At 41.1% G+C, this 14,389-nt stretch overlaps 1 protein-coding gene across 1 annotated transcript in view; it reads right to left on the bottom strand.

Annotated features, from left to right (window-relative positions):
• fgd6 (FYVE, RhoGEF and PH domain containing 6) overlaps nt 1-14,389 on the bottom strand; it is a 177,427-nt gene that overhangs the window by 68,742 nt on the left and 94,296 nt on the right. The window contains exons 4-8 of the mRNA XM_063072261.1: nt 12,213-12,277; nt 12,082-12,112; nt 9,778-9,929; nt 7,238-7,394; nt 6,954-7,041 (exon numbers count right to left, since the gene is read on the bottom strand). Coding sequence (XP_062928331.1) covers nt 6,954-7,041; nt 7,238-7,394; nt 9,778-9,929; nt 12,082-12,112; nt 12,213-12,277 — 493 coding nt within the window. The remainder of the gene's footprint in view (nt 1-6,953; nt 7,042-7,237; nt 7,395-9,777; nt 9,930-12,081; nt 12,113-12,212; nt 12,278-14,389) is intronic.

Below are 14,389 nucleotides of genomic sequence, written 5' to 3'. Positions count from 1 at the left end.
GGAAAAAGGAACAGTGAATGAGGGAAGTTATACATTAACATTATTTCCTTGTAGTTCCTTATGTCATGAAGACTAGACCATTCAAACTATAGCGTCTGTGCTGTCTGTCAAGAAAGTCTTATTAGTCTCATTCTTCACGCATTTCCTTGAAACCCATTCTCTTTCATGTGCCCATCAATTCCTCACTCACTTTCTCCAGCAGTAACTTACAACAGCCAACTAACTTACTATTCAGTTCGTGCTTTGGATGTGGTTGGAAATTGGATATCCACCTGATCACAAGGAGGACATCTATATTCCACGCAGACCTTTCCATAAACTATTTTGTTTTCCCCTTGTCATGACTATGTCAGATTTAAATGAATTGTGATCATTAGTATGAAAGTACTATCCTCATCTTCACTCCTTACAATATGAATCTAGAGTACCCTCGCTCCTGTCATTTAGAGAAGTTGTTATTTTAAGGTCCAACTCAATAATGGAGGACTATATTAAACTTCAGGTATTGCTCTAGACAAGGATTGATATTTCCCATCTTGCTGTGCAATGTTGCTCTATTAGGCAATCCAGTTTATTTTCTTAGCCACGTGTAAACCACCAAGCACATTTCTACTTTGTCACCAAGACCACCTCTGTTGCACTGTCTGACTACGTCTGCCTCAGCCAACTTCTGTACAATACATCTGTTGGTTTGTTAGCGTTGGATTTAAATAGTTCAAGAAGCATCTTATTCCTTCTTAGATGTTACTTCATCTGCCTATTTAACTGAGTTTTCCATTATCAGACCTACTCTCTCCTTATGAAGCCAGGTGCTAAATTTCATTGATGTTTGATCACTCCTGCTACGTACTTTGAATGCTTTAACAGTGCTATTTGCAAGTGGTTTTGACTTGAGAATGAGTTTGAAATCAAATAGATATTAATAGTGAATCAAAATTAAATCCTTGTTACAAACTAAATTTTATAGTACTGCAATATTTTAGTTTCCTTCTCTCCTGTTACACCCAATTATTTACTCAAGTCTTAGAAGTTACAGCAATGTCTCATAGAACACAGGAGAGGCCCTTTAGCCCATGATGTTGCGCCAACCTTTAACCACCTCTAAGAACAAACTAACCCTACGTCTTAAAGAGCCCTCTACTTTTCTATTATCCACATGGCTACCTAAGAGTTTCTTAAATGTTTATCTGCCTCTACCACCACTCTGTGTGAAAACCTTACCTTTGACACCTGCCCTATACTTTCCTTCAATCACCTGAAAATGATGCTTTCTTGTATTAGCCAATTCCGGCATGGGGAAATCTCTGGCTGTCCTACCAATCTATCAGCGTGTACCTTATTTCAGTGCCAAGAAATGTGATTGAATATACTTGTAAATAGTCACAAGGTGGCGGTGTTGCTACAGAAATGCATGGCTTTGAGTAATATTTGCTGAATTTCATTTGTACAGCAATACTATAATTATGATCAGTCAAGTACCTAATTACATCAGAAACTCTCATTCAGTTATAGAAAAAGAGAATTGGCTCACAACAGAAACATTTAATTTAGTACTTAGCAGGGTAGAGTGTAGATGGGAGAAATTTTACAAGCTTATATCCATCATACAAAATGCTGGAGGAACTCAGGCTACGTCCACACTAGACTGGATAAATCCGTAACCAAAGCTTTTTCTCTTCGTTTTGACCATGCACATTGAAACGGCGTTTTCCTCTCCTGAAAATGGAGCTTTTCAGAAATGCTCTACAGAGTGAGTAAATCTGAAAACGCTTAACATGGGGCGTAGTGCTTACGGGGTAACCGGCTATTTTTAAAACTGCTGTCATGACGTGCCGGAACAAATGGTGGTGGCAGCATAGCATTTCATTGTTTTCTCAAACACAACCTCCAACACAACAATATCTGACAACAGGTATGTAACAGTCTAATGTAACATTGTATGGAAATACAAGATAACACTGATGCAGACATGTTTTATTTAACAGGATGCTTTATTAATGCATTGCTTATGCAAACATTCAAAAGATGCCATTGTCACTTTTGCCCAGTAACTTGTTTTATTGCACATGTTAAATACAGCAAAATAATACAGAAAGACATGGCAAAAGTAAAGGCAAACAAATGAGGTAACAGCAAATTTCACTTTTGCCCAGTAACAAGCCTTATTGCATTTAGTTGTAGCTGTCGTCCCTTTCATCAGTGAAGAGACTATGGCTGTAGGAAATGTTTCTGGACAAACGGGCACCAAGTCTTTCGTTTGGCAATTTCCTTTTAAGTTTTTCTAGTCCGTAACTGGACAAACGTGCACCAAGTATACCGTTTCCTCTTCGCTTGTTTTCTATAGATGAGTCCTGCGCATGCCCAGTAAGAGGAGATTCGCCCAAATACCCGTTTTGATGTGGACGGAGGTATTTTCAAAAATGCTTGGTGTGGACGCCTGTCATTTTTACGCGAAACCGGCGTTTTCAAAATTATCCAGTCTAGTATGGACGTAGCCTCAGCAGGCCAGGAGGAAAAAGAGCTGAGGAGTAGATTTAAAAGGTGGGGGGAGGGGAGGGATAAACACAAGGTGATAGGTGAAACCTGGACGGGGCGGGATGAAGTAAAGAGCTGGGAAATGGATTGGTGAGAGAGATACAGGGCTGGAGAAGGGGGAGTCTGATAGAAGAGGACAGAGGGCCATGGTAGAAAGAAAAGGGGGGGGGGTGGAGCACCAGAAAGAGGTGATAGGCAGGGAAGGAGATAAGGTGAGAGGGGAAAAAGGGAGGGAGGCACTATCAGAAGTTAGAGAAATCGATGTTCATGCCATCGGGTTGGCGGCTACCCAAACGGAATAAAAGGTGTTGTTCTTCCAACTTGAGTGTGGCCTCATTACGACAGTAGAGAAGGCCATGGATGTACATATTGGAATGGGAATGGGAAGTGGAATTAAAATGGATGGTCACTGGGAGATTGTGTTTTTTCTGGCGGACAAAGCATAGGTGCTCGGCAAAGCATTCTCCCAATCTATGTCAGGTCTCACCAAAGGCCACACTGGGAGCACCGGACACAGTATATGACCCCAACGGACTCACAGGTGAAGTGTGGGGTCTTGAATGGTAGTAAGGGGGCAGGTGTAGCACTTGTTCTGCTTGCAAGGCTAAGTGCCAGGAGGGAGATCAGTGGGGAGGTCAAATGGACAAGGGAGCGATCCCTGTGGAAAGCAGAAAGTGGGGGTGGGGGGGGGAGGGAAAGATGTGCTCGGTGGTGGGATCCCTTTGGAGATGGCGGAAATTGCGGAGAATTATGTGATGGACTCAGAGGCTGGTGGCATGGTAGGTGAGGACAAGAGGAACCCTATCCCTGGTAGGGTGGTGGGAGGATGGGGTGAGAGCAGACATGCGTGAAATGGAAGAGGTGTGGTTGATGGTGGAGGAAGGGAAGCCCCTTTCTTTGGAGGAGAATATCTCTTTCGTTCTGAAATGAAAAGCCTCATCCTGAGAGCTCCATCTGCTGGATAAATCGGGATCTTCCAGTGGCCATCCATTTTAATTCCACTTCCCATTCAGATATGTCCATCCATGGCTGCCTCCTCTGTTGTGATAAGGCCACACTTAGGTTGGAGGAACAACACCTTATATTCCACCTGGGTAGCTTTCAAACTTATGGCATGAACATTGATTTTTCAGATTCTAGTAATGCCCCCTGTCCCCCCTACTTCACCATTCCCATCCCCTTTTCCCTCTTTCACCTCGTCTCCTTGCCCACCTATCACCTTCCTTTGGTGCTCTCCCCCCTTTTATTTCTTCCACGGCCTTCTGTCCTCTTCTATCAGACTCCCCCTTCTCTAGCCTTGTATCTCTTTCACCAATCATTTCCCAGCTCTTTACTTCATCCCTCCCCCTTCAGATTTCACCTATCATCTTGTGTTTATCCCTCCTCTCTCCCTACCTTTAAAATCTAAGCCTTAGCTTTTTTCTCTAGTCCTGCCGAAGGGTCTCAGCCCGAAGTGTCAACTGTATTCTTTTCCAAAGATGCTGCCTGGTCTGCTGAGTTCCTCCAGCATTTTGTGTGTGTTGCTCGGAGTTCCGGCATCTGAAGAATTTCTCAAGCTTATATCAATGAACTGCAACTGCATTATAAAGTCTCTTGGAATTAACCTGCAGTCTTACGTCACAAGAATACAAACACAGTTTCGGTCTTGCTGAAAGCACTACAAGTCATGCATAAGTGCCAAGAGCATTGTGCATTGTGCATCAAGCTTTAATAGTCTAAATTCAACAAGCAATAGAACTGGGTGTGGGAAAGGGGTGGAACACGGTTTCCATTTAACACAGAATTGAAATGGACTTCAGTACAAAGCAAACTAGTTTTAAATTGTGCCCTGGTTCCTTGCACTTTGTACGTTAAACAACAGCTGAATGTACTATATATTTAAGTACCCTCTTCCAGAGCTGGGAAATTGAACATCCTCTGAGGCAACATAAACCAGCTACTTCCTTAGATCTGCAACCCAGCGTGATAATACAAAATATAACAGCATTCCACATTGCTTCATTGAACCAATAAAAACTCAAGGTATTGATGTAGCATTCAGAATGAAACTCTCCCTTCCTTCCAGCTGAGAGAAAATCATGCAAGTCTGATCACATCAATCATGTTATTGAGAGCTGAAAGAAAAACATAGCAATTCTATGCAAAATGAAAAGTTCTTCATTATCAAATAAACAAAAATCTTACTGCCTCAGTAAAGCAACCAGCACAATCAAAGGTTCACTCAACCCAAACGTTCTCTTTTCCCCTCTTCCATCAAGCAGAAGATCCGAAAGCCTGAAAGCACAACCCACCAGGATCAAGGACAGATTCTATCCTGCTGTTATGAAACTACTGAATGATTCCGTAGCTGGATTCTTGATCTCTCAGTCTATCCTGTTATAATCTTGTACTTTATTCCTGCTGACACTGCACTTCCTCTGCTGCTATTGTACTTCATTCGACATTCCGTTATTGATATACCTTGTACTATCTCAACGCACTGTGTTGAATTAACCTGCAGAAACCACATGCAAGACAAGCTGTTCACTGTACTTTGGAACATGTGATAGTAATAAAGCAATTCCAACTCCAGTCCAGCTCCACAGCAGAGGTGTCTAAAACCAGTGGTCAGAGTTTCAGACTGGGCATCTGAGAAAGAACCCCTTCATCCATAGGATGGCTGGAATCTGGAATGCACTGCCTGAGAAGATGGAGGCAGAGACTCACAACATTTAAACAGTATTGACATGAAAGTTTGAAGCCCAACGGATATACTTCCTTTGCACCCTGATATGGGTTTCCACTGCACGTCCCATCTGGCTGATATACGCTGCTCAGCATTCACAGGGAATCCTGGGTCCCAGGTCGTCTTTGACCTGCATAATCTGTGACTTGAGCTTCCTCATGGGTTTGTGGATGGAACCCGGCAATCCTCCCAGAAACCTTGGATATAGGGAAGGCAGGTGGTAGCAACAGGTTCCTCCTCACGGTCAGGCTTCCTGGAAACCCACATCAAGGAGCACAGGAGGTGTACCCGTTTGGGTTACCCGGAGAAAATGGCGATAGCAGAACATTGCATTCGCAATGGTATTGGATTGACTTCGACGGCACAAAACTACTGTGCTAAACCAATAGTTTTTGGGACTCCCTGTGAAAGAAGCCATTGGAATAAAACTAGAGGAAAAGAATTTTAACAAAGCCAAAAGCCTCGCTCCAAGTAAGAACTGGAATTCGATTGTAAACAAGGTGGGAGAGCGGAAACCTGATTGGATGAAGACTAACCAATCAGGAGGGACGGATAACAGGGGTATAAAAACCACTGGACTAGACATACCCGGGCATCATCCCTAATAAAGATGGCAGAGTTTGTCATCAAAATGTTGGTGAAAATCATTACCTGTACCCAGCTGGAAACCCGAGGTGAATTTAAAGCAGTTAAGATTTGCTGATAAGAAAATCTGAATTAGGATAAAGACCTGATAGAAGCTTATTGAATACTAGAAGTCAAATTTTATCTGTTCCTGTCGAATGCACAAGGATGCATATTGGATGATAAAATATTTTGATATGGACCAATTCAGAGCATGCTATATTAACTTGACCCATCAATTTGTTAGGCAGAGAAGGATGCAATATCAGGCACTGTTAAACATGCAAGAAATCTTTGAAACTGGGGAGGTTGCAGCATGTGATAGCACTTCAAATAATATTTTGGTGGCATCTGAAAAGTGCCAATGAAACTGGCTCCTTTCCGAATGAAGGTAAAACAAAATGTCAGGACATAATTTCCTTTCAAACTCTTCCTTATGCCAGTAAGATACTCCATGGATGGCTAGAGAAATGAAAGAGGATAAAACTAAACAAAATGCAACATGAACAATATTCTAGCAGGATAAACTGCGAACAGTTCATACCAACTGGAGACCCATCTCTGAGGTAAGTGGATTCATCGCAAAATGCTTGGCATGAAGCAGGTGAAGTGATACTTGAAGTTCTACTTCGTGAATTCAGAGATCAAATCTATTTTCAAATTTCAATTTTTCATCATTCTTTCTTTACATTGCAATACTGAAAGTTCTGATTTCAGAAATTAATTCCCAATAATCAGCAATGCTGCACATTAAACAATAAATCTGTTCACTTTCCTATGGAACAAATAAAATGGCTGAACACATTTCAATCTATCCGGACAAAATTACTGCAGGTTATCAGAAATGTCCATGCATTCTAATGCCAATATCAAGTTGCATTACATCCAAGAAACTGTGCTAAAATAGTAACACAAAAAGCAGTAACTGCTGTCAAGTGATTTCATGCTGCATATTAATGAAACGTTAATACCTAATGTACAAAGAAGTCTTCCACTAAGAGAAAAGAAAAATAAAATCAAATGTCTTGTCACTAATGCAGATATTTCAGGAACAATGAGTTAGAACTACCTGTCAGAAGTAGCTTGTACTGCGGAATTCTTTGGACAGGTTTTAACAGGTAATGCTTGAGTGCCAGGTTTGCACAGCGAGAGCTCATCTGAAAGAAAACAAAGATGAAATTTCATACACGAAAAGATTCAAAAACCAGTTAATGATAGCTGTGAAACCATCACAGTATTTTGAATTATGCACTTTGGAGAAATATCAAGTCTTCACATGCAATGTGTCTATCTCAGAGAGAGAAACAGCAGCAAATATGTTAAAGTCGACATGGTCTAGAGAATATTTATCACCTCAAATTCTCTGACTACAGCAGCAAAGGTGGGGTTCTTCTTGCACTGTTCATCCAACAAACAAATGTTCTTGTCAAACTCCTTGATGTAAGTTGAATACATTTTTAGATATGGTCCTTTCTCCATGAAGATATCCGCTATTCTCTGATACTTATCCCTGTAGAAACAAATGATTCATTTAAGTGGAAACAAGAAAACCTATTTATTTCTAAAAAAAAAAGCAAGAATGAGTAATAATGTGAGAATGACTTGCACATGGAATATATAAAGTGAAGATGCAGTTTTACCCCCATATTCGAGATGTACCATTATTTGATACAATCTCAACAAGATAACAATTTCAACCCCTTCTATCATACACTGAGCCAACCAGACAATAAGCAAACTGTCATGGCATTGGAGACACTCAACATGCTCAGAACTGGAAAAGAAACTTAACCTTGGAGCAAGACACACAAAATGCTGGTCAGGCAGTATCTCTGGAAATGAAACAAATAAACTCGGTGTTCCATAGCTGCTGTTTGTCACAGGCACCAGGTAATTAGATTGTATGATGCCATGTGCCTACCATACTGCTGCATACATACAATACACTTGTGCATATGACAATAAACACAACAGATTTAACACAATAACATAGTAAGGTTTGTTGACCACAACCTACTTGGCCCATGGTTTAATGTCATGTTTCAATGTGTGGAAAAGGTTTAACAGTAGTGCAGCTAGCTATCTGTTCAATCCTAACATCAGTGCTGCCTATGTGGAGTCTGCATGAATTACCCCTGGGTGCTTTGGTCCCCTCCCACATCCAAAAGGTCTGCATTTATGTAAAGGAATAAAGAGATGATGTTTTGGGCTGAGATCCTTCATATGCTTCTAATTCTGATATGTTTTACAAGGAGGAACAAAAAGAAGCAAGACCCATTTTGGTGTGAACTGATGATAATGTTGTTAAACTGCAGCAATTTGGGCTGCGCCTGTTGATTCAAGAACCGATTGGTTGAGGGGAAGTAGTTGTTCTTGAACCTGGTGGTGTGGGACTTCAGGCCAATGATGGCTATGAGAAGATGGCATGGGATCTTTGATTATGGATGTTGCCTTCTTGAAGCTGTGCCTCCTGTAGATACGACGGACGGTGGGGAGGGATGTGTCTGTGGTGTATTGGGCTGAGTCCACTGCTCAGCTGCTTCTTACAATCCTGCACATTTTGAATTGCTATACCAGACCATAACACAACTGGACAGGATTCTTTCAGCAGTACATCTGTAGAAATTTGCTGGTGTTCAGTGTAGATCTTAACCTTCTAACACATCAATGCAGCTATGAAGAAGGCACGACAGTGGCTATATTTCATTAGGAGTTTGAGGAGATTTGATATGTCACCAAAAACACTTGCAAATTTCTACAGATTTTCTGTGGAGAGCATTCTAACTGAAAGTACCACCACTGAGTATGGAGGGGGCTACTGCACAGGATCAAAGTAAGCTACAGAGAGTTCTAAAAGTAGTCAGCTCCTTCACGGACACTAGTCTCCATAGTATCAACGGCATCTTCAAGGAACAGAATCTCAAAAGGTGGTGTCCATCATTAAGGATTCCCAACACCCAGGACATATCCTTTTCTCATTGTAACCACCAGGAAGGAGGTACAGAGCAATTCAGGGACAGTTTCTTCCCCTCTGCCATCCAACTTCTGAATGGACATTGAACCCATGAACACTAGCTCACTACTTTTAATTTCTTTTTTGCACTATTTATTTCATAACTATTCATACGACTTACTGTAACTCACAGCTTTTTTCTCTATATTATCATGTATTGCATTGTACTGCTGCTGCAAAGTTAACAAATTTCACAACATATGCTGGTGCTATTAAACCAGATTCTGATTCTGAAAGTAACGATGCTGGCATGCTTTCCCTATGATTGCATCTATGTGCTAGGCACAGGATATGTCAGCAGCCAGGAATTTAAAGTAGCTGACTCTCTCCACCACTGATCCCCCAATGTCGACTGGCACATGCTCAGCCTCCTCCCCTTCCTGAAGTCAACAATCAGCTCTTCAGTTTTAATGATGTTGAGTAAGTTATTTTTGTAACACCAATTCATATGGATATATCGTTATTGACGTACTGGAGGTAAAATATTTGGAGTGTTAAATATCGAATTGAAGTTTCTAAAGACTATGAACAAATTAAAATGAAAATATTTCCTAGAAATATCCAGTGCAGGCTCTCACATTCTTTATAAATAAGTACATTTTACTCTCTGAACAAAACTCTGTCTTCAATCTCCAAAGAGCTCTAAACCACAGGTAAGCACATTACTATCTTGTCAATTCCATCACCCGTTAACATGAAAAGTTCCAGATTTTGCTTTTCCATGCTTTTTCCAGTCTTAGTAAATATCACCTCTCAGGTTGAAAAGCTCAAGCCACTTAAATTTACCTCATAACTTATTCCTATGGATCAAATTCAAAAATCTGTACAGCTTAAGGGAATAGAAATTATTAGCACACATGCAATACTGAATACTTAATACCAGTGAGCCATTCTCTCTTCCAATTCTCGCAGCAGACCTCGGTTCAGCTCATACAGCTGTGGAAGGTAGTACAGGATCTGGTTCAGGGTCTTATCATCAATCACTTGTTTTCCATACTGTCGTGAAGCTTGAATCACTGAATCCCGGAAATCCTAGCAGATTTCAAATGGACAGAATTATAGGCAGTGAAGTTTGCAACAGTTACATCTCCTGATTTATTAATCTATTTAATGATAAGTATATAATCCAACTGATGCAAATTGAAAATTTTAACATTTAATTGTTAATTCTTTCATCTTAATCTTACTGGCATAAGGAAATAACAATTTGAAGAAATTAGGACTGATGAAGGGATCCTGACTTAGAACATTAACTCTGGCTCTTCCTCAACAGATGCTGCCTGATCTGTTAAGCATTTCAGGTTTTTTTCTTTCCACCTTTCATATATTAGAACTGTATATATTTTACAGCTACATTATAAACCTGGTATAAAATTATGAAAGAATGACATTGGGAATGTAGGATATTATTTCCAAGAACAATTTGCCAAGGGTACAAGAATTAATGATTTCACAGAAACATTATTTGGATAGAGAATTTAAGACTTCATGAATTCAATCCTAGCAGTAACTGCATCCACCACATGCCCTTCCTGTTCTCATCAGCTCCCCACAGATCCTACAGCTCACTCACATACTTGGGGTAATTTGCTGTGGCCAACCCTTTGGGATGTTGAAGGACACAGAAGAAACGCACAAGAACTCAGGGATAAGCAAAGTGATTCTGCAGATGCTAGAAATCCAGAATAACACCCATAGAATGCTAGAGGAACTTGGCAGGTCAGGAGAGAAATAAACAGTCATTATTTCAGAGTGAAACCCTTCATTAGGACTCAAGCAACGTGCAAACTGTATGCAGACAGCATCCGAGGTGTTGGGTGGTGGGGTGGAGATACCTCTGTACCGAAGAAGATGTAAGGCACACCTTCCCTCCGCTAGCTTGCAGGTCACCCTCGGGCAAGGTGTAGCAACAGCTTAGTCCCCTGATCAGGGTCACATGAAGCCAGGGCAGCAGGTGGTGGATGGTCGGATGAGCAACCGGTGCAGATCGCAAGCTCTGGTTATGCTACCACTGACGCCAGGCAGACAATCTCCAAAGAGTATTGATACTGTATTGGCTGGGGTCACCTGTCTTGTAAAGACACTGCCCAAAAAGAGATAATGGCAAACCAGATCTGTAGAAAAATTTGCCAGGAAGAATCATGGTCATGGATGAGTGCATGATCACCCATGTCATACGACACGGCAGATAACAACGATGGAGATGACCTGAGGTGTCATCGCGCTGCTTCCCTCTAGCACTGTGCAAAATACAAGTGGACATGCGCATCAAGTTTGGAATTTTAGGAAGTTGTAGAAAAACAAATGCTCGCAAGCATTAATTTTTTTTAATACTCAAAACCCTTCATAGAAAATAAATGCGCTTTTCTGTGGTTAATAGTGGGGCACTGTTAATTTTAGCTCCAAATTTAATTCTCAAACAAGTCATTAAATTTTCAATATGTTGAGTTATTGACAAAATACTGTAAATTATTTCCAAATTTTAAATAACTATTACAACAAATTTAAAACAGATACATGCTAAGCACAGCTCTGAAACAACTGAAATGCTTCCTACAACCGAAGTGTGGGATTTAACACTGGTTTGCAGGGGCTGACACTGCATCATTCTTCCAGCTCCTAACCAGACCTTCTCAATAAAAATGCTGCTGAAATGGCTAACTATTCAAAATATTTTGACAAAGAACATCGAAAACAACTGAAAACTGCTGATTCAAGTTATATACAACATACCGTACAGAGTAAAAGGCAAAGTTAATTTTGATCCAACTATTTTGCACTGTTGAACACACTGGTTTCCACATGTTAAAATGATTAAGGTTTACATGACTTGTAACTGGGCATACCAAGGGGTTTGGCACTACCACATGATATTGTATCATGACAATGGAAGGCATTGACAGGTGGCAGCCTAATATCCTCACACATGTCTGAAATAGATATCAAAACCTTTTCACTATTGGTCATGGACAATTAGAAAGTGCAACAGCTGTCCAGCACAAACTTTGAAATGCATTTCAAAGAGGAAGAAATTAGCTGAAATATAATACCCTTGGAATAGCACTGTTCTGCAGAAAGGGATTTCGTGCATTGACTGTTATAGAATATGATGGTCTACCTATTTTTAAAAAAATGTTTACAAATGATTTCAAACAATGATATAAACAGAAAATAAATTACTTACAATATGCAAAAGTTTCAAAACATCCACAAACCTGTTGAAATAAATCCAGAGCATTAAGTTTTTAATGTGATTTGTGACAACTGAAAAGTCAGCTGTAAGCTTTCATAGCAAAATCACAACACTGTACGTACACTTTCTCTGAGCTCATGATTTCTCTGGCAATGTGATAGACCTTGGTTTTCTTCCCTTTGTCATTCTGCAAAGCAAATACATTGCAAACTTTAGAAAAGTTTATGGGTTTATAGCAAAACACAAAATACGGCATAAACATGAGAAAGTCTGCAGATGTTGGAAATCCAAAGCAATGCACAAAATTCTGGAGGAACTCAGTAAGTCAGGCAGCATCCATGGAAATGAATAAACAGTTGAAAGGATGGGGGAAGACAACAAAAAAGAAAGGTGGGGGGAGGGGAGGGAGGCTAGCTAGAGGGTGATAGGTGAAGCCAGGTGGATTGGAAAGGTAAAGGGCTGGAGAAGAAGATATCTGATAGGAGAGGAGAGTGGATCATGGCAGGAGGGAAAAGAGGATGAGACCCAGGGGGAGGAAATAGGCAGATGAGAAGAGTTAAGAGGCATGGGTGGGAAATAGAAGAGGAGAGGGGGGAGAGAATTTTTTTTTTACCAGAAGGAGAAAATCTGTTTTCATCCCATCAGGTTGGAGGCTATTCAGACAGAATATAAGGTGCTGATCTTCCACCCTGACGTGGTCTCATTGTGAGCACAAGAGGTGGCCATGGACTAACATGTCAGAATGGGAATCGGAATTAAAATGTTTGGCCACCGGGCAGTTCTGCTTTAGGCAGATGGAGCAGAGGTGCTCAGAGGAGTGGTCCTCCAATTTACGACATGTCTCACCAATGTAAAAGAGCAATAGATCCAATAGCCAACCCCAACAGATTCATAGGTAAAGTGTTGCCGTGCCTGGAAGGACGGTTTGGGACCCTGACTGGAGGTGAAGAACTAGGTGAATAGGCCAGTGTACCACTTTGGCTGCTTGCAGGGCTAAGTGCCAGGAGGGGGGTGATGGTTAGGATTTGTCTTGTAGTTGGGTGCCTTTGGAGACGGTGGAAGTTGCGGAGGATGAAGTGTTGGATGTAGAGGCTCATGCAGTGGTAGGTGAAGACAAGAGGAACTCTATCACTGTTTAGATAGCAGGAAGATGGGGTGAGTGCTGCTGTTCTGGAAATGGAGGAGATGCGGGTGAGAACAGCATCTATGGTGGAGGATGGGAAATCCTGTTCTTTGAAGGAGGATATCTCTGACGCTCTAGAAAGGAAAGCCTCATCCTGGGAACAGGTATGGCAGAGACGAAGGAACTGAGAAAAGGGAATAGCATTTTTACAGGAAACAGGGTGAGAAGAGGTAGCCTCAAGATTATTGTGGGAATCAGTAGGTTTATAAAAGATGTCAGTCAACAGTTTGCTCTAGAGGGTGGGTGAGAGAGAGGAGGGTGGGCGGAGAGAGGAGGGAGAGTCAGAAATAGACCAGGTGAATTTAAGAGAAGGGTGGAAATTGGAGGTGAGGTTGATGAAATTGACGGGCTCACCATGGGTGCATGAAGCAGCACCAACACAGGTATCGATGTAGCAGAGGAAGCGTTATTGGGGAAACTTGGAACATAGACTATTCTACATAGCCAGTGATGAGACAGGCATAGCTGGGGCCCATGGCCACCCTGCAACTCTGGAAATATGGCAGTTATATACCAAAATAAACAGTAAAACAATGAATTATTCACTTAACACAATTCCTATCTAATATAACATGAAATCTCCCAATCACCCAGCTGATTGAAGGTTTTAGAAGGGGTCATAATTAACATACACCTGTTTAAACACTTTTGAGTGATAGTTGAACCGTTCGCTATTTGCATCATCAAATTATAAAACTGCAAAGCACAACTTTGCCACTTAGCTGTTTGAGCTTGCCCACCATTCACCAAGACCATGGACGAAGTTCTGCCCAGGCACCATTTTCCTACATGATGCCCTATACCTCCATTTCCTTAATGTTCAGGAATCTTTTAATCTTTGTTTTGAAAATCTGAGAGATGAAGCCCCACAGCCATTAGGACACATTCTCTATAGATTTACCACACTCAAGATACTTGTCCAAAATTCAGTTCTGAATGATCTACTTCTTATGTTGGTACTGCACACTTCAGTCAGTGGGCAGGTGTTTCTACATCCACCCCATTGAGCCCAGTAAGAACTTTCTGTTTCGATGAGAATACAACTGATTCATATTCCATATTTCCTTATAACACTGAAAAAGTCAATTTTGCCCACTGATTCCAGCTAGCTCATGC

This window comes from Mobula hypostoma, chromosome 20 (genome assembly GCF_963921235.1).
Source record: "Mobula hypostoma chromosome 20, sMobHyp1.1, whole genome shotgun sequence".
Classification (NCBI taxonomy): domain Eukaryota; kingdom Metazoa; phylum Chordata; class Chondrichthyes; order Myliobatiformes; family Myliobatidae; genus Mobula; species Mobula hypostoma.
This window is presented reverse-complemented; position numbering and strand designations above follow the sequence as displayed.